The sequence below is a fragment of the Nymphaea colorata genome, chromosome 1 (genome assembly GCF_008831285.2).
Source record: "Nymphaea colorata isolate Beijing-Zhang1983 chromosome 1, ASM883128v2, whole genome shotgun sequence".
NCBI lineage: Eukaryota > Viridiplantae > Streptophyta > Magnoliopsida > Nymphaeales > Nymphaeaceae > Nymphaea > Nymphaea colorata.
In genome coordinates this window covers 15071813-15093028 of record NC_045138.2, presented here as the reverse complement: position 1 = coordinate 15093028, position 21216 = coordinate 15071813, and the positions used below count along the sequence as shown (strand labels likewise).

Below are 21216 nucleotides of genomic sequence, written 5' to 3'. Positions count from 1 at the left end.
TTATTGAAACCTTAGATAGCGGTCGTTACTAATATAGATATTAAATCTCTATTGATTTCCTCACGGATCCAGCACATCAGTCGATGCCCATTAATAATCTTGGATTACAGCATCTTAATCTACATTTTTATTCAAAATTGACTTAAATTATTTTAAATTAAGTTCAGAAACTGGAAAAGAAAAAGCACATTGCACATGAATTTGTAAAGTTTAACTTTGAGAACGATATGGAAAGCCGTGTTCAGCTGGTATAACTTGAATGTGGATATCATTTTCGTTGGTATGCCAAGACCTTTAGATTGCGAAGGAAGCAATTATTTGCCTTTTGGCAAAAAATAAATGTGTGGTGCATGATTTAGGAAATTTTGAAATGTGAGACTGCTTTATCAAATTAGTAGCAAAATTTTTGACAAACTTTCTTTTTAATAATAACAAAAAAAAAAGGTTTTCCTTTTTCGCCTTATTTCGGTTTATTTGGCAAGAGTGACCTTCATGATTCACCTACTTATTATTTATTTATTCATTTTTTAAGTTTTGAAATCGACAGATGGAAGTTTACAGGTGTGTTCCAGAACGTGCCTGCCGATATGGTTATGACCAGATCCGGTCCAATTCATGCCACTCGGGGTTGACCCGACGCCGACGCTCGATGCAAAGCGGATCAGAAATACGGGACATCTGATTTGAATCCGTGGGATCCAAGGAGCCGAAGTTTCGTAAAGGAAATTTAGGATTATCTTTTTATATTAAGAAGTTTCAGGTTCATGGTTATTGTCCAAATCTATTAGAAGTTAGGAAAGATGATCTTGGGTTATCTTCTTTCTAATTTTTCTCATCCAGAAAATAATTAGAACCGCATGTAACGGAGTTAAGATACCAATGGGGGAGACATAATCTAATATTTGGTCACCTTTTGGATTCAAGCAGTTGACTTTGATAACCAAAAAATTCGAATCAAACAAACTAATAATGCAAATATATTTTTTTCCTTATCAAATCTAATGGATGTCCAAAACTTTATTTAGGATAATTGGGGACACCCGCTGTAAGTTCCGCAAAGCTTTCATAAGTTTGCATTAATATTTGGTCATGGCTGCACTTGCGAAGCACAAACTTTGAACTCAGAATCATAAAAAAGAATCTGTGCTGTGCACGCGGATGTGGATCCAAAAAGTGATTAATTCATATCAAGGAGAAAACTGATGCAAACAGCTCCGCTCATGCTCGTAAACTTATGTGATTTTTCATCATCAACATCTTCATTGTTTTATGGAGAAAAGAAAAAAGATGGTTCAAGAACACATAAAACTGAGCTGCACAATGAAGAAGAAGAAGAAGAAGACGAAGTCGTCTGATGGTGCGGTGGACCATGGGGAGTGTGCCATGCATGATAAAAGCCAAGGAATTTCGTGTTTGAAAAGATCTGGAGAAGAAGAAGTTGGGTGAGTGGCAGCCCATATACATATAACGTGACTTCTGTTCCCCTCGACAAGTAGAATTATTACTGGGTCCGATTGAGAACCAAATTATAGGCTTGACAATTAAAAAAAAAAAAAAAAAAAAAAAAAACCTTTCACATACATTATACATAGTAAAATGATTGAGGGCCATCATGTATAGATAACTAAAAGATTAAGGTGCACCAGTATATAAATAATTCACCAGTATATAAATAAGTAAAATTGGTCGAGACTAAGATTCAATAAGTGGATATACAGATTTTTGTGAAACTGTGTGAGCAACTGCCCACACAAGCCTACATATATGCGTGCAAGCATAAGAGAGAAACAGTTTAGCTTGTCATATTATATTATATATATGGTGGTACACAGTTGTTTGTGTGGTCGACTTTATTGTGTCACATAGTTAGATCTATTAATGTACATCAGCACAAGATTCAACTTTTGTGGTAATGGAACAAATCAACTAATGGGCCACATCTCAGAAGGGATTGACCTTAAGATTTTTTTTTTTTAAAAAAAAAAAAACCATTTTCAAACATATGGAAAAGTTTGTCCAGGATTATGAGTTACTAGTAAATTCAGAAGTGCACATAAAAGCTAAAGTAATTGCTGTTTGCCTCCCTGCAGCAATTAACTCCTAGCACATCACGCGATCCTGTCTTCGGATCCAATTCAGCAACAGCCCCGACGGTGATGTCATTGAATTATTTCCGTTTTGAAAAACAAAAGTTTTTAAATATTAAAAATGAATTATTCCGTTTTGGAAAACAAAAGTTTTTAAATATTAAAAAAAGTAATGTCTTTTTTTTTATCAGAGTAGGTTGTTTGTCTTGTTTTTTTTTTTTTTTTTTGCGACAGTAAAAGGGCAGGACACCTAAATCACCCTCTCTCTAACTAAAATTTAAGTGACATTATAAATTATTCTACTTGGTCAATTACTTTTTTTACCTTTACTTTTTCTTTTTCTTTTTCTTTTGCGTTCATAATATACACCAGCTTTTACCTCTCTTCAACAAAAGCGCATAAAAATGGAAGAATCGTTCCTTTTTCATTTAGATTTTGGGAGTTGGTAGTTTGTTGTCTTAGCTTTTTTTGTCATCGAATGGTTGTTGTGCAGCTAGATTAGGTATGCTCATATCTTTTCATCTAAGAGCTTTCGTCATTTGGATGAAAACTAATATTGGGAGAACCACCCAGAAAAGCACAGATACGACAGCAATTAATTTTATATCCAACAAAGTATAACAGCACATTACCTCGTTCCGGGTAGTGTGAGAGCACAATGTATTAAAAAATAATGATAAGACATAATAATAGTTAATAGCCGACCTAGTGCAGCACCAAACATTCTGTTTTCCTACCACTGCTTAATTCTTCAAACATGAGATCCTTCTATCTATTATTTAGTAGGAAATTTGAGTTATTTAACAAACTAAGGAAACGACATATATATAAATGATTTCGGTGTGATGTGCATTATCTGAATAGGTATGTGTAAGCCTGCCAACCAACATCTATTGTCATTTTATGATAATAGAAGATGCCGGTTTCTTATTTTTAGATGCATACTTTTGTATTGTTATTGGTTGGACAAAACTCTGTCTATTCTCCCGTTTTTGGTATTTGTTTTTGCTATATAGATACCCAACGAGGTTAGGAATTCGAATATGATGAGTTTTTTCTACTAGATTTTTTGCTCAAAATATTTTTAATAAAAGTTTGAGTAATTTGTATATAGCCACCTGAAGTACATCTCAATTATAGTATGCTTTTTTCATTTCACATTTTTCCTTATCATAAAGAGCATCGAAGACATGATCATCTGCTAAATCTCATCAAGAAAGGCGAATATGGTGGTTGCAAATACACCATATTCAAGTCATAATAATTGCGAACCAAATCTGAAATGTAAGCATCAAGTAGAGTTCAGATTAAAAATGAATGTAATAGCTCCAAATCAATAAACAAGTTTATCTAACATATTCTTTGGTATTAATTTTTTCTTAGTTCACCATAATAATGCCTGCACTTGATGGTTTAAAATTTAAATTATTGGGTAAGGTTAGATTAGCTCTTATTATGCTGGCTGCAGAACACATTTACATAATTGGATTGCGTCAAAACAACTTGGGTAGTCATAAAAACTAAGCTAAATTGTTTCTACACATACGGTCTAATCCATCAAGCTTAAATGAACTCCCAATGATGACAAAATCCTCCCAGTTCTAGCGAGGCCTATAGTAAGCATGCACACCATGGAGGGTTTTGTGAAAATGTGAGCACAGGGAAAGACAACAGCAAGAAGGTGTTTGATAAGAACATTTTTTGGAACACAATGTTGTTATCAAGCGCACCCGCTCAATGGTTACTAAGGCACTTGTTCCTCAGGATAGCTCTCCATCTGTTCCTCCTGCGGTTTTGTTAGTCTTTGACATGCTGAGACAGTTGAGAAAAGTAGCTGCCATTGATGTCACTGACCACCTTCTGATCTCAGAGCCTGTTGAACAGGTCTGCAACCTTTTGGTTACTCCCCAGCACGTGTTCCAGAATCACAAGAAGCCACTGCTCAAATGCATTCAAGTTGGGGAAGACTATGTTAGTCCCGTCATCAATCAATGACCGAGCGATGGAGTCGTCCTTCCCTCCCATGGCGTCCTGTGGTTGATTGAATTCTCCTTTCTTTCTATGCCTGAAAAAGAAAAAAAACTGCCACCATCTTTCTTTCTATGCCTGAAAAAGAAAAAAAACTGCCACCATCTTTCTTTCGATGTGTTTTTCTTCTTCCCCCTAATGAAGCGCCGAAAAGAACCGCATTAATGGTTCCTTGCTGTCATGCTTCCTTTCTATGCAGGGCGACCGGATGGCTCTGCTCATTAAACTGGATTAAAAAATTAATCACAAGTGCAGCACCGTGTAAGCTTATAAACATTCTGTATCAACCAGACTCTGCCATTTCTGGAATTAATGAAGATACTGCCCTTAATACGGTAGATCGACTTCAATGGCAGGTGCTCCGTTAAATTCCTACTCTTCCCACCATTTAATTCGCCTGAATATCGAAATAAAAGCCTGGTGTACGTTGGACAGTAGCTTCCATTGATCCTGTTGGATGAGCAGCATGATCTTGATTTGGCTGAGTTGTATACATTAATTTTGCTTGAATGTGTTTCAAACACAACCTAAGCGACACGATACGGATCCACTTTGTTTAGACCAAATTCGAATTTGAAACATTAAAATCCAGTTCAGATCCAGCAAGATCTGATGTAGAGATGAGTTCAGTTATGAAAACGTACATCCTTGCAACCTTTTTCTGATCTCTCTCTCTCTCTCTCTCTCTCTCTCGTCTCGTCTCGTGTCTGACCATAGGGAACGTGTTTGCCAGATGTGTAGAAGAGATTTTACAAGAGAGTTCATCCCATCGGTCTTTAACAGCCTGTGTGAAATCGTGTTTGCAGAAACAAGAGATTACATGAATTTTGCATCGTTTTGTAGATATTCAGACATGGAAACTACACCTGGTTGTTGTCAATTTGTCATAAAAGAAAAAACTAATACACATGATTTTCAGATAGAGACTGATCCGACCAGAAAATGCCATTGCTCATCCTTACAAAGCTTTCCGAATCCTTATCGCAAAGGAGATGCAAACAGATTTAACCATGCACCCGTAATACAACGCCATCTTGTAATAGAAGTCCACAAGAATGTTCATCGATTTCCGCCTTCAAACGCAGCCTGAGCAAATCCGGTTATACATATTATAGAATCCGGTGTTAATATACGACGCATTCACACACACACACACACACAGAGAGAGAGAGAAACAGGTTGAAGAAGAAAGAGTTGACTAAAAATTAACTTTTGAGGAAAAGGAGTAACAAGTTTACACTACAAACAGTTCTCTATCTTCTCTTTTTTTTTTTCCTAAATTCATCAGCCCTATGCTGTTTCACCTTGGCACCACCAAGTGGAAATATACAAAAGCAGCGCACAGGGGCTTTCAGGGCTGACTCTGCAAGCATGGTAGTCTAGCAAGAATGCACCCGCACACCCTCCCCTCTGGAAGATTTTGACGCCGTCCTATTCTCTCGTATCAACTTCTGTAACTATCTGTCAAGGAAATTGGGCGACCCCCACCAAGACTTAGCTTGCTCATGTCCAACATCTGCCAACTCAACTCAGAGGAAGAGTTCGGTGACCTCTGCATGTTTGAGGAATGCCTTCTGTTCTTTGAGTGATTTGTGTGCACCAATTTCAGCCGTTCAATCTGACTCTTTAATGATTGACATTGGCCTATTGAGAAAGCAAAAATGCTCGATGAATCAAAAGCAAATTATAGTAACAACAATAATATTATTCCTGAAAGACAAATTTCAATAGGCGTTCATTTCAAGCAAACAAGAAGGACAGACATTATTGTTTTACAAAATAGTAATTGGAGGATCATAAGCTACATCCGGAATGAGTGATTGCAATCAGGTTACTTTAGACAAAATAATCAGAAAAACTCCTAAAAAATAACCATTGATAGTTCGTCAAACGATGTTAAGAAATTGTTCTATCAACCGCTTCATAACCAGGTTAAGCTTCTAAATCACATGGATACTGATACAGTATGCATACGGGTTTGGTGAAGCAGGTATAGATAACGCAGGTTTGGAAAATGTGGGTATAGACACAGCAATACATACATACAATATATACAAAATTCCACAAAAAATCTGAACATTTTGCTAAAAAATAAGAGTTTAATGCATTTTGAATAAGGTCTAGTGTATATATATACAAAATCTCACAAATTCAAGCATTGATTTAATGTGTCATGGATTGGGTCTGACCCCAACTAATCAAAAAATGTTCCAACGTGTCTGAGTACCAGTATTGGAGAATTGGAGTGCCGATACAAATACGAGGACAGATTTGCCAGGTCCATGTGACTTAAGCATGATAACGATATATATGTACACATCACGGAAACTATAGAGATCTGAAACTGTAATTATTTCACAAAAGTTGCCAGAGAATTTTTGAAGATTAAATCGCTAAACATTTACGAGGCTTACCATCCTTTATCATTTTCTCCTTGGCAAGGCATGCAATCCTGTGCTTCAGCTCATTGTTCTCAACTGTCAGTATAACACGCTGCTGATAAAGGAGATCTACCTTTGTTGCCAGTCTTGATTCCAATATCTGAAGCACCAGCAGACAAGCCAGATTCAGACAAGCTAGCCGAACTGCCAGAGTTTTACAAAAATAACAATGTAGATTGTTTAAAGAAAAAGAGCAATCAAAAAGTTACCTGAAGCATCTCTACTCTTCTTTCAAGCTCAGCAATGTACTGAAGTTTACGAACTCTAGATCGTTGACCAGAGTGCCTATTAAGCAAAGAATCAAAATAATGAGGAGGAATGGCACAGATTTTATAGCACAGTCTGCTTGGCAGAAAAAGTTCCACTGGATGGAACTGAAATAGGAAACTCCATTTTGGAGGAAATATAACATCTTAGACCACTATTTCAAATGGAGTTGGAAGTTGGAACTAACCAAATGTAGAGAACATACCTCTGTTTAGACAAATAGGAGCCACAGATTACTTACTATATTTTGTTTAAGATGCACCATCTGCACAAATCATAAACTTCCAACCATCTGATTTTTTTTTTCTTAACAAAAGTACAATGACTACTCCCAGGATGTGTCCAGCTCACATTCTCAAGTTACATCAACCTATCAAATTCATTTACTGGAAGCAAACTAGAAAGTTCCTTAGGACAGAACAAAGGATTTTGATGGGTCACATATGACCTGATCATCAAAATGCGAGACCCATGGTATAGTATAGCCCCCCAAAAAAAGGGAGCAACAAAGAGAGATAGGTTCCTATTTGTTTGGGACCTACAAGAACCAAGTAGCATATTGAGACAGGTAAGGTATATGAGATTTACTAACACAGGCCTGACCAAGCCACATTAAGATCCACACGTCAACAGTGACAGGCTTAAAAGGTTACTGTTTACTGGGTCTGGCCCAAGTTAGTTTTGTATTGTCCTGGCAGGGAAGAAACACTGTTTTCCTTAGGTGGATTTGTTTAAAACTGTGAGAACCAGACCCATCTCCAGTACAAGCACTGTTGTATCAAATACCGATGCAGGACTTGCCTGTGTCCAGTGCAGGTTGGCCCACACACCTCTAAATGATGGCACAATCAACTTTTCATAAACAAAAGACAGTTTGTTGCTCAGATGATGGTAGGAACAGTTCATACCATAACTTGCCACCAACAACCGATTGATCAACAATAATAGAAATGCTAACTATAACCTTGACAGAAAAGACCTTGAAGAAACATAACCTAACAAAAAGGCCAGAACAGAAACAGAAATGCAAGTTCTGAGAAGAGCATACACCATAGCATATTGCTCGTGATTCCATTTGTGCACTAAGAAAATGTGTAACACCTCAGAGCTCAGACCAACTCACAGCAGAAATAATAGAAAATCAGAAATGCATATCTTAATATTACTTTATAACCTTTCATATTTTTAGACACAATTAATACATGCATACTTGCATGAATAACAGGAATGCACATATATGGTGTATAAACAAAATTAAGATATAAAAAATATCCTTCTGTCCCACTATTTTTAAAGTTCCATGTTTATACAGATGATGCAGTGCAGTTTTTGGTTACTGGCTTCCAGATTCAGATCCAATTGCATTATTGATCTAGTTTTATACTATTTTGATGTTCTTTGGGATTTGGACCTTTTTGTTTAGTGGGTCTGAGATCCAATTCGGATCTAGGGCTTAGGCCTCCGAAAAAAAAAAAAAAATCTTTTGTTTTTTGCTAATTGTCTTGATGAAGAAACCCCAATTTATTTATTGTTATTGAGTTTCATTCGTTCTTTGTGTCTTTCTCTTGTTCTTGCATGTTTTTGCATCTTTTCCCACAGGGATTAGAGTGAGGAACTCTAATGAGTATAATCACTGCGTCAAGAGAGTCCATGTATGTTCATGTACACATGGCACATGACCTGAGAAGTGCATGGTATGAAAGAGCATGGCTAATGCATACATTTGTGGACATATGAAGGAATTACAACTAATGGACCAAAAGCACAAAGAAACTAGAGCCTGGTGGGGTGAACATTTCAGCTTAGCCCTTGCATTTCTACATTGCATTGGAAAAAATTAACTCTAGTCCTTCATGTGAGATAAGAACGTAGGATTAGCAATTACTAATTCACCTGAGCGTTCATTGACATCCTCATAGATATTTACACATAGCAAACTATTTAGCCTCCAGAATAAGAAGATGGTAGTGACTAGTGAGGCTAACAACAGGCAAAGTAAAGAAATAAGCACAAGGGAAGAAGCAAATTCGGCAAGTTGATATTGGTAATAAGTTGACAACTCAGCAATCAAACCAGGAATTTAGCACCAGCAAGTGAAAATTGGACACCTCTATTAAGCAGCAACTATTTTACCCTTGACGATGGGAGTTGATACCTAGTGGCAGGGACAAGATGACATCACGTCATCACCTATTAGTGGTGTTTTTCTTCCTTTTATACTCGACAGTCAACTAAGTTCTTCATAAATAGATATGCCAGAAGACCTGGAAAGAACCAGCAGGCTACTTAATTTCTTCTAATTCTTTCTCTGTTAAATCAACAAGACATCCCTACACAAGCATAACCATGAATAGCAAACACAGATACATGTGTTTCTTTTCTGTTTGTGTGTATCCACTGTCTCCTACAGGGGACCAAGATGAATCCCCGCCCTTTATTCCTAAAAATAATTGATGTTGCAAACACATACGTGTGAAGACCCTAATTAGATGTCATATATGCTATGCTAAAAGAGACAAGCAAACAAGCACCAATGCACACATGTGAAGGAAAAAACAATAGACTACAAATATCCAAATTACAATAATACTAAGCAGTCAAGCACATTCAGAAGGATTCCCAAATTTTAGAGATACAGCAGATTACGTTAGCAAGCTCTTTGTTCTTAATGTACTTCTTTTTTTTGGTACATATGAGCGGTTTAGAACCGCATTAACTTGTTCTTAATGTACTTCCAAATACAATAACAATTAACAATGATTTCGCTTATAATTTTCATTTTTCAGAGAAGAACTGCACACACACCTTTTAGCTGCCTTCACCTCAGGGTCTTGATTAGCGGCAGTGCCACCAGAACTTTCTTTTGCATTATAATTGGAAATTTCAGAGGCAAAAGGATAGATGTTCTCAGCCAATAATGAGAGTGGTATCTCACCGCTGTATTCTTCAGATGCAATGGGACTTTCAATATCAGGCTTCAATCTAGGAGAATTAGGGCCATATACGCAACCAGATGAAATAGCAAAAGAGGTCTCATTTGCTTTCTGCTGTTTCATCATCAGTATGTGAGCATAGGACGATGGGGCATCCTCCTTTCTATCCAACCTGTTATAGCTGGGACATTCTTTTGCTAACTCATCCAACTGTTTGTGAATAAGCTTGTCGCTCTCCAATGATTTTGATCTTGAAAGGGCTTGAGGAGGTTCTGAAAATGTAGCAGAATCACTAGAAGAGCGTCGATGAAGACTCCCACTGAGACCCGTTTCAGATTCACCAAGTAATTCATCAAACCATGATGGCTGCTCTTCTATGACTGCACTCAAAGATGGAGAACGTTTGTGTCCTTGGCATGAGTCCTGGCTTCTCTCACTCAGCAACGAGCCTGAATCCAAACTTGGGAAAGCGAGGCCTCTACTCTGCAACGGGCACCTAGGAGGCAGGTGGGCATATTTCCACATGGTAAAAATAATTTACAAGCCGCACATAAAATTTATCGCCGGTTAGTATCTTCACCTGCGATAAGACGGATAAAAAAGTATTTTAGACAGTTTATAACTTGAGACAAGGTATGTTATACCGTTAGCCACTACCAAAATCTCCACATATTTGACTTACGAAGTTCAATCGCTATTTCTATTTTCTAGAATGAAATTACTTCAAATCATCCAAAAAAACAAGAACTAAAGAAACCCCATTTTCCCTTTATACAGATAAAGAAGCATTTCTCACACGTAGTAGAACAAGTTACTAACACAAACTCACAAACAAAGTAAAAATATACATAACAAATAAATCATACAAAACCCACATCACAAACCAAAGAAATCTTATGAATCCACTGCTAAGACTCTACTGCCAAGGAAACACTTTAACATCGGCACCCAATATTGCAGGAACTCACAAGAAGATTTCACATAGACTACCGAACCATGAAAAGCGGCAAACAGAGGTTCACCTAGCATCACATTTGAGGAAAACCAAGCACTTCGACTCAAAAGGTACAAGAGAAACAGGAGCAGAGGAAAAATGTCTGATGAACTTCAGGATTTCTTCATTTCGAAAAAAAACAAATGAAGAAGTTCTTCCCAAATAAACGTTAAATAGGAATTCTTTAAACCATAAAAGGTTTCCTTAGAGTTGAGAAGGAGAGAGGGGGATCTCAAAATGCGGTGCCAAAAACGTAAGTCGAGAAGTCAAACTATCAGTGTTTTTTCCCATTTTTCCTTTTTTCTCCCCATCTCCTCTGAGACCAAGAAAAGAACTCAAGAGAAGACCTCCAACACTACAACTTAAACCCTTGATGAAACAGTGGAACATTTTGGAAATCATCCCAAAAAAAAAGCAAGGCCGTTCAAAATTTCTCAAGAAACACATGCTTCAGGGATCGAAGCTCCCCTGGGAAGAAGAAAATTTGAAAACCCAAATCCCATTTGAAAAAATTAATTATGGGAACTGCTCTGCTTAACAAAGAAAACTACCCAAAACCAGGATAGATGCACTTCCCCAGCCCTTGCGTACCTGAACAATAATGGTGGTGCTTTCGTGAACAGAGCGAAAAGCAAAGAAAGAGAGAGTGAGCAAGAATGGAAAGAGGGGTTGAAAAAAGGAGGGAGAAAGGGAGAGGGTGGTGGCTGTACGGATGGCGCCCACTGACCTGTAAGACCCTCGCTGGACACCAACTATACTGTTGTTTGGGGACCTCAATCCGGGCTTCCCTCCATCTTGCCCCCTTTTATATATATATATATATATAACATGCGTTCAAAACTATAATATGTATATTTAAATGATAAAGTTCGAAATATGAATATATGATGCATAACCTTGCTTAACATATTCCTCAGCAGCTTAGACTCATTTAACTCTTCATAGTTAGGTACTGACTCTGTCAAACTGTCCTCCTCCAAATTTATTTGACTTTAATTTGAATGGTTTCAACACAGCTTCAACATTGTCAAATTATGGGCATCGCCATTGTCATCATCTTCAATGTCATTTAATGTATGGTTCCTTTTTGTTTCATTAAGCTACAAAAGGCCAAGAACTTATTTTAAAATAAGCCCCAACCTTTTTTGGGTTAAGCGTTTATCTGCTTTCTCTTTTTCTCAGTTTATTTTATTGGTCGTAGCAGTGGACCATGGTGGAGTGTGCTAGAATTATTGGAACACAACGGGGCTAGGTTCTTTAGAAGGCGACATGAGATAAAGCCACGTTACTAAATTTGAAGAATAATATATAATTCTAGGTTATGTGCTTATACCTGAAGATTTGTTAAAATCAAGCAAGTGGGGATTTGATTAAATGACTGATTTATGAACAACTTCATTTAATTAATTGCCCTTTTCCCCAGTGGACTCATTGTGGATTTCAAGGGATTTATCAGTCGATTTAGGCTACCAAACTTTTGATTTGTTGTTTTGTTTGTTTGGACGCCATTTTGTATCCATAATGTAAAGATCCAAATATTAAGATCCATATCCATGTGATAGGAGCTGGACATATCCAGGTCTATGTAATTAGATCCAAATAGATAAATCTATTTGTTTCTCCATGTAGAGGGGCCGAAGGATCATTTGCAAGAGAGTTTTGAGTTATGGGAAATCTTGAGTTAAACTTTTTTTCAGTTCGTTTTCTTTTCTTGTTATTTGCTTTCGATTTTTATTTGTCTGCATGCGTTCCTATTTTACCCTAGTTTTAGCTGATTGCATGTTTAGGAGGATCTAAAAGATCTTATTCACTGCATGAGTGCCTATATCAAATCACATTTCCTGCTTCAGTTTGATATTAGATAGCCTTTTTCTATGTCGATGCCTCCCAATCATCATCGTGAATGAATACCCGTTAATATTTATGGGGAAGAAATTTATTTGATTGCATGTTTAGATCCGGGTTTGACTGGAGTCACTTTGGGAAAAAACGAAAGATCACATGTTTAGATCCGGGTTTGCATGTCGACATGTAGTTTTTGGATTTACATTGGGTTAGTGCCCAGGACATCATTCATATGTGATATATGAGGAGAAAATGTTGGATCTTAAATTAGACATAGCCTGGTTCAGGTTCAGAAATCACATCTCAGTTCAAATCCAAATAGTTCAGATCCTGGGCTCCAAACCAATGAGGATTCCATTAGGTTCGGTTGCAGCACGAACGAGGACGGACCCGTCTCACAGGACAAGCAAGAGGGACAAAACTAGCAAAAAGAAAAGGAAAGAAGAAGAAAAAGGCACGAGTCTACCAATGTGGGTTCCTTAGTACTTACATTGAATAATGTGGAAAGGTCAAAAAACAAATAAATAAATGTAAGAAATTGGGCTTTCTAGACTCTTTTTTTTAAAAAAAACTCTACTGGTATAATAATTGGCCGAGCAGGTTGGCACGTTGTAGGCACGTCCCATGTTCGATTCTAAGGAGCACTATGTTCTAGTGGCATGAGGAGATGTTGCTTTGGGTTAAGGGCTGGGGCTTGATGGTAAGCGGACCGGTTTTTTTCTCCTCTCTTTCTTTCTCTTTCTATAAACTTTATTAGAACATGGTCAAAATAGGCACTTGTGGTTCATAAGAACTTAGTGACGTACAATGTGTTGAATGAACAGTGAGCTAGTGAATTTAGCGTATGGCAAGGACTACAAGTAGCTAGACCTTGCCGGGTTAGGTGACAGGTCCAGATCAAGCAGAGTACTTCCCAGCCGTTTACATTTATTTGTTTCTTAATTTCTTTTGAAGAATGCGGCAGGTTCAATGCCCTCAATTGTGTTTTCCAACGCTCCATTTGAGCATATCAACAATTACAATCATCAGCATTAGTTTCATCTGGACATGACTAGTTATAATAATTTAGAGTTGTGTTTTATTTTTATATGTTTGTTCTAGTGAGAGAGAGGTACATTCCATCGCTCGAAGGTGCCTCCATTTTTCTTGCATCCGAGGTTTTGAGTTGCGTCGGTGTCAGCGATAGCAACGGTACACCTTTCAACTTAGATGTCGCATCCTATCACTTTAAACACAGTAACTATATTTGAAAACTAATATACGACTTGGCTTGCACGCATTTGTGGGTGCATAAAATATGTTATTTTTATATGTTTGTTCTAGTGAGAGAGAGGTACATTCTGGCCCATAAAATTGGACGGACCTACTCTTGACAGAGTGATCTCTCTCTCTTATATATTTCGTTTCTGCGGTTTGCTTATGTACTTGGGGGACTTCTTGTCCCCAAATTTTGTTATATATTTCCATTTTATCGTCTCTCTCTGTCTAACCCCTTCCAACCCACCGAGACGGTGAAAACCGGTGCATTAAGCAGAGCGCCGCTGGCTGATACATTCATTGAGCAGCCATTATTAGACGGATTTGGATGGCCAGAGGATTTCGCCGTGTCTGATCTTCCTGCATATCATATTCAGTAGAATGCTTTTGAGAATTTAATATTTCTATCAAACTTGATAGAAACATCTACTTGCTTTGGGGATCCCAAATGAAGTTGGCAATACTTAGCTTATGGGCCATACCTATCATCACCTGCTCAAATTAATGAGGAAGCAGAAAGATTCTGCTAAACGTTACATTCAAAACATTGAAAAGAACAGAACAGCTGCCTTTCAGTTGGATGACATCGTCCGTGGAATTTGTGTTTGGAGTTGCGTGAGCCAAAGAAGCATTGAATGCCTTATGAAAGCCACATGCATCGCATCCAATCTTACAGTTGTTCAACTGAAGAAGGATCATGGACAAGAAAATCACGAAAGATAACAACCCAATCTTCAGATCTCGGGCACTGCACTAACACAGTTTTTTCAACTTTAGGTAATCTGTTCTATGTTATATGGGACTCATTTCATAGAATAAAACAGTTAGTACATTGTTCATGCTGCTCTCACAAAAAATTTAAAGCTCCTTATGAGCTTCTTCGTTCCTACAATTATCTACTTGCATTAGGTAGGCTGCATGTGTGATCCTTGAATGAAATTACCACATGTCAAAGTTGCCTAACTGGGGGATATTGTACATGTTATAAGAGTTATTTGCTTAATATTTGATGAAAATAAGTTCCCATATGATGGAGTTACTATTAGTTTGTCATTTTTTTTTCTTGTTTTTCTTTTCAATTGTTTGTCGTTACCTCTACTTATGTTTGAATGTGACTCCGAGTCCAAATCCAATCAAGGAAGACCCGGCTAAGTTGAATATGGTAAATCATAGATCAAACCCGACTCACCCGAGTACGTCCGTGATTTACATCCTGATTTCGGAGACAAACCATCTCACTCTGTTGTATGGTTGCCCGTAGTGATGACTGATGATGTCCCACAACGGACTACCAGTGCCATTCAAACACGGCTTTAGATATTATCCAATAAATAATTTTACACCAAGCACGTGTTGCACCTGAGTTCCTATTAAGATATGCAACTTTTGACGGCGAAAGAATATAATATATTTTATCTACTAGACACCAGGTTTAGTGTATTTTGTGTTTGAAAAATATTGTCAGGGTTGAGACCTGTTTGTAAAAATTAACAATAAGGACTATTAAAACTTTTGAAAAGATGACAAAATTTCTGGGGTAAATCCCTGCAGAATCGTGAATTTCACAAAATTTTCATGACAAAAAGCTTGATAAAAACTCATTATAAAACTCATAAAATCTCATTTTTCTGCTAGTCAAATGTCATAACTAGTAATTTGAACTCAAGAAAACTAATGACAGGAAACACTAGCTACCAAAGTTTTTATATTATGGGTTGCAGCCATAAGTTCAATGGCCCTTCATTGAAATCAAAGGCCAACAGTTTATGAGATGCATTATTTTATGGGAGATATTTTCTTCCATGATGGCTAAGCTGTGGGTTGGGCCGATGTTGCAAAAGGGTCCGGATATGGTTGGAAGATTTAATTTGTCATTTTTTATTGTATTAATGAAATTTTTTTTCAATCTGATGTTTTTCCAGGTCCAGTGGCTTCTACTCAGCGGCTTGAGATCTTGTTTACTATAACAACTACCTATACAAGAACGTTATTATAGAGAGAGAAGAGATCGATATAGCCAACTTAGTTTATGAGGTTGACAGATTGGTTTATAAGTTTCAAGCTTGATTCTGGTATTAGACTCTTTTTGAGGAGGTTAGTACAATAGTCACAATGAAGGTTGGTAGGTGGTCAATTTTTATTTAACTCTTTGTGCTTTAAAAATGGACAGTACTCAAAAGTAGATTATAAGGGTGGGGATCGAGTAAGGGCCGGCCCGGGCTTGGTCCGATAGCCCGGGTCTCGGCCTTGGCCCGGCCCATTTAAAATTTAAAAATAATTTTTAATTATAAAATATTTTTTAATTATAAAATAGATTTATTAATAATAAATATATATTATTAAAACAAAAAAAATTTAATTTTTTAATCTAAAGGGGTTAAACGGGCCGAGCCTGGCTGACCCGGGTCAGCCTATCTGGCCGGGGCCAGGTTTTTCCCGGCTTAAGCCCGGGCCCGATGCCTACCTTTAGATTCTATACTTTAAAAGGACAAGCGGTTGAGTAAGAACTTCAATTTTCTTTTGGGTGGTATAATCAAATATTCATTTTGCTCACTCAAAAAAGATTGTATTGGACCACATGTATCTTTTATTAAGTAGGACCTGCATTAACAAATCCTATTCAAAACTAATTATTTACAGATTCGGATTTCCATCCGAATAAATTGTCCGTGCGCCCAGATCTAACTTGGAAGATCCTAAGTTAAAAATAGTCCAATTCCGTTTGAATCTGACAATTTGTAAACTTTGTTGAACTCTGTGGCATTAATAATACCAAAATAAAGAACACTTTGGACAGTTGGTGGCAGACGTATATATATATATATATATATATATATATATATATATATATATATATATATATATATATATATATATATATATATAATTAAACTGTGAAAAATAAGTCATGTGTATAAAGTAAAGTGGTTCAAAAGCGCTTTAAAAAAACATCAAAACGAAAAGAAACTTTTTTTTTCCTTTTAAGTGTTTTTTTTAAGTTTTTTAAATGTTAAACTGATTGTTTCCATTTTCTAATTTTATTTGTTGCCATCCACTTACTTTTTGATGTTTCCTTATTAGTTTCTCGTTCATTTTATTATTCTTTAATTTTGAAGATTTTTTATTTTTTTAAATATCATATTTTCCCCATTTTTTCAGTTTTTTAAGTTTGCACAATTATGCACGAAACAACTCTTTGTTTAAAATGAGAAAACAATATTTGTGACTATGTTTTTAGAAAATCACAAAGTTAACAAACATTATCACGAAGGCTGAAGGAAGAATTTTTCCCAGTTTCTGCACTATTTTTTCTTTTCATAAGGAATACAATATATTTCTTGAAAAGAAAAAGGTTTTTTGAGCATATCCAGATTTTTGTTTTCTCTTGCCGACATTTCCCTGAGAACGAGTCAAATTATTGTATAAAATCTACAAGAAGAGCCATTTAAGCCAAACAGGCGTTTACATCATATTTTTTCTAAAGTCTACACTATAGAGAAATAAGTAATGTCAGACCAAAAAACACGCGAGCCTTGGCCGTTTCCGTCAGGCTTCTCTTTTAACCATAAAAATCACATATGGACCTTTCTTTTTTATTATTCTAATACAAGCCTCACATTTCTAGCAACTACGAAAAAGAAATTTCGTGTAAAATCATGTCATCGGCAAACAAGTAAATTATACACTTTACAGCATTGTTGTTTTAAGTTAAAACAAAACGTTCTTCATCTTTTTCTCATATTAACTAACATTTTACCCAAAGTTTAGTGACTAATAAAAGAGTGATATTGTTTCGACATAGCATAGTTGGTCATATAGTTGGTCGATTTAAGATGTCTGTATAGATATATATAAACAACAGATCGATCTTTTCTGTGTTGTTCTTTGAACTAAATACTCAAGTTAAAAGGTGTCTCGAAAGACCACCCAGGTTTCGAACCATCTTTAGACTGTGAGGCAAAATAAAAATGGGCTGGCTTCAACTCTCACATCTCACTAAGGGTGGGCGTCGGCCCGAGTCAGCCCGACTCGATCCGTTAAAAATAAAAAAATATTTTTTAAATATTTTTAATAATAATTATTTATTATTAATAAATATATTTTATATTAAAAAATTATTTTATAATTTAAAAAATTATTTTTAAATTTTAAATGGGCTGGGCCGAGCTTACCGGCCCGACAGGCCGGATAGGGCCTGCCCTTACCGGGCCGGTTGGGCGTGGCCGGCCCATGCCCACCCTTATATATCACCTAGAAAAGCATGAGACCTTATTGAAAAAATTAACATACATCAGGACCAATTCGAAATTACGACAAAAAGGAGAACCCTAAATGAAAAGTCTTCCTTCGTTTTGTCCCTTTGCGTTGATTTTCCAACTCGGACAAAGTCTGAACCACCCCTCGTCATCTTGTATGGGGCGATGCTGGTGTCTTCTCATTGATTCTTCGGGCGCTCACAGTCTCTGATGCCATGGCCGACCCAAGGGATTCAGAGACTTCTCACTCAGTTCTGCAGAGTAAGTTCAGTTTTCTGTTGCCAATTTCATTTCCCCAACTAAAAGCGCTCAACTTGTGGTTCGCCACATTGATTTCACAAATTAAGAAGGTTTGAAGTGCGTCACTGGTTTGTTCCTTCTGCTTCTGTATGCAGTTGACAGTCTTGAGGCCCACAAAGACGCAACCTCAGATGAGGAGAAGGAAGAGGTTAGGGAGAGCAAGAAAAAATGGAGGCTTTCTTCGATGAGATTCAAAAATGGTGTAGCTTATTGGCTTCTGGTCTCTGCAAATTACATCTCGCTCTCTGTTGGTAATGCCTCAGCTACTCTACTGGCGAAGTTTTACTTCATGCATGGAGGAAGCAGGAGATGGGTCTCAACACTGATACAGTCTGCCGGCTTCCCTCTGCTCTTCATCCCATGGGCAATTTCTTACTGTGTGAACCCATCATCCACATACAGGCCTTTCTCTTGCTTCTCCCCGAGAGTTCTGCTCTGCACAGTCCTCTTGGGACTGCTTCTTGGATTTGATAATTTCCTGTTCGCCTGGGGAATCTCTTATATCCCTGTTTCCATCTCTGCTCTTCTCCTTTCTTCCCAATTGGCCTTCACTGCTCTCTTTTCCCGCTTGATTGTTAAACAACCCATGAATTTCCCCACCCTCAACTGCATTTTCGTCCTCACTTTTAGCTCTGCTCTTGTGGGCTCTAGTGGCAGCCATGAAAGGCCTGCAGGGGTGAGCAGTTTTCACTATGTTCTTGGGGTGCTGTGCACAATTGGTGCTGCGTGCTTCTTTGGACTTTACCTGCCGCTGCTGCAGCTTCTGAATGACTACCTGAGAGAGAAGAAGAAGGTAGCCATGAGCTTTATGCTGGTTTTGGAAACCCAAATAGTAATTTTTGCCATAGCAACTGTGTTTTCCTGTGTCGGCATGTTGGTAGGTGGAGATTTTGGTAAGTTGAAGACAGAATCAGAAGAATTCGATCTTGGGCAGGTGAAGTACTGGCTCTGCTTGGTGTTTGGGGCTGTTTCATGGCAGATGGCCTTTGTGGGTATTGCAGGGATGACGTTCTTGGCAAGCTCCCTGATGAGTGGGATATGTGTGACAGCCCTCATACCAGCAGGTGTTCTGGCTCCATTGGTGTTCTTCCATGAAGGCTTGAACTCAGACAAGGTTTTTGCTGCCGTCATGTCCATGTGGGGATTCTCTTCTTATCTGGTTGGAGAGTATAAACAGAAGCAGAAGGAACTCAAAAGTAAAGCAAAGTCGGGGAATTCGCAGAGCTAAAGCAGCCTCCGTCTGCTCCTCTCCTTTATCTGTACAATTTTTTAAACTGTGAAATGCATCGACGACATACATGAATTTGAATTCCACATCTTCCCGTCTTCGGCATGATTGAGTCCACCGGATTCGTTGCTTTCCTTCGTGTCCATTGCCAATCGTGGATCCAAAAAGTCGTCCGAAAATAAGGGGAAAAAAAATGAACATTAAGTTTAGATGATAAAAGTTCCTATCATTTTCTTCTTCTTTTTGTCCACGGTCTTGATTAAATAGCTGATTGACTAACAAAAAGAGAGTCAACATTTAAAAACTAGGGTCATCATTCGATTTTTCCTATATATTTATATCTATATGTTTGCTTGTTTTACGGTGGGCTTAGGCTTTGGCTTATGGCAGACTTAATTGGTGTGAAAGAAAACGGAAAAAGCCCCTACATTTTAGTGGGTTTTCATCAAGGATAATGTGGTGTTTGAATGGAGTACGTACGGGCGAGACAAAAAGTCTCTTGAATTCTCTTCTCTTCTTCGGTGTTCATCATATCTCCGATGTTCATCTTTATGTGTGGCGGCACCCATCAGTCACGGCGGGAGATCTCCTGCTAATGCTTCTAATGTGTATTATTCGAGATCGCACTCAAGATCGAACACTTTCCTATTGGACCTGAAATTTACAAATTTCAGGCTTGTGGATTTGAAATCCACCCATTCCAAGGGCGGAATAAAAAATTTCTAGTTTAGAAGGCAATACTAGAGGCAGCAAAAAAATAGCTATGAGATATCAATGTAAAACAAACATCTTTTGTGGGGGGCAACTGCCAACACAAGCTCACACGCACGGATCCCATGTTTGTTGTCAAATCCAAAGTGGGAGATTTTAGATCCGAGCCTATCAACTGCCCCCGTGTGAAGTGTTTTATTAGTAAATTAACAAATCTCAGGGAATGCTTGAAGACCCAGAAAAGTTTAGGCAGTTGACCAATCTGGAAAAATATATCACGGCAATTAAGATCTTCCCGAGAGAGGAAAGAAAAAAGCATAAAAAGCGGTGGAATAGAAGCAACTGAATGGACGAGGAGAGAAGTAGCCTCTCGGTGGGTGTCTACTTTTTTTTTTTTTTAACTTTCATTCAACAAATGTGCTCTTCTATTTTTTTTTTTAACCTAATTGTGATCGTACGATCGATTAGGCGCCAACCAGCCAATATCTTTCTTAAAGATCAGATCCCACCCCGACTTTGTAACACATTAAATATTAGAACAACAAAATTGACCGAATTCAAACGAACGATCATACCACTAATAACGGACGGGACCGGCAGTAAATTCAATTAGCTACAGTTAAATTGCTAAAGAATATATATATATATATATATATACATATATTTGAATGATTGCACCATTCAAGATCATACATCAAATCAAAACCATTTTTTTTTATTTGTTTTCATCTGTTTCCACCACCAGGGAGGCCTGCTGGAACCCACTGCGGAACTAGGCTTTGATGGAGGGAAGGAGGGAAGCGCCAGGGCTCCCCTTTGTCCACCCATGATCATGGGTGGAATTTTCCTGCCCACCCATCCAAGACGAG

General features: G+C 37.6%; 2 protein-coding genes across 4 annotated transcripts; one reads left to right on the top strand and one right to left on the bottom strand.

Annotated features, from left to right (window-relative positions):
• Window positions 1–5294: 5294 nt before the first annotated feature.
• LOC116254126 (basic leucine zipper 34) lies at window positions 5295–11537 on the bottom strand. Of its 3 annotated transcripts, none has more exons than XM_031629262.2 (5): window positions 11478–11537; window positions 9629–10336; window positions 6766–6841; window positions 6530–6656; window positions 5295–5759 (listed from the first exon to the last, which is right to left on the bottom strand). In XM_031629262.2, the coding sequence occupies exons 2-5, from the start codon at window positions 10279–10281 to the stop codon at window positions 5560–5562; spliced, it is 1056 nt and encodes a 351-aa protein (XP_031485122.1). In that variant the 5' UTR covers window positions 10282–10336; window positions 11478–11537; the 3' UTR covers window positions 5295–5559. The 3 variants fall into 3 exon arrangements, with proteins under 3 accessions (XP_031485122.1, XP_031485114.1, XP_031485131.1); XM_031629254.2 differs by lacking the exon at window positions 11478–11537 and adding an exon at window positions 11342–11472; XM_031629271.2 differs by lacking the exon at window positions 11478–11537 and adding an exon at window positions 10779–11308.
• A 6698-nt stretch (window positions 11538–18235) lies between these two features.
• On the top strand, window positions 18236–19725 carry LOC116264919 (purine permease 3-like). The gene is made up of 2 exons (XM_031645381.2): window positions 18236–18369; window positions 18504–19725. Exons 1-2 carry the CDS (start codon window positions 18324–18326, stop codon window positions 19634–19636), a joined length of 1179 nt encoding a protein of 392 aa, XP_031501241.1. The 5' UTR covers window positions 18236–18323; the 3' UTR covers window positions 19637–19725.
• The last annotated feature ends 1491 nt before the right edge of the window (window positions 19726–21216 follow it).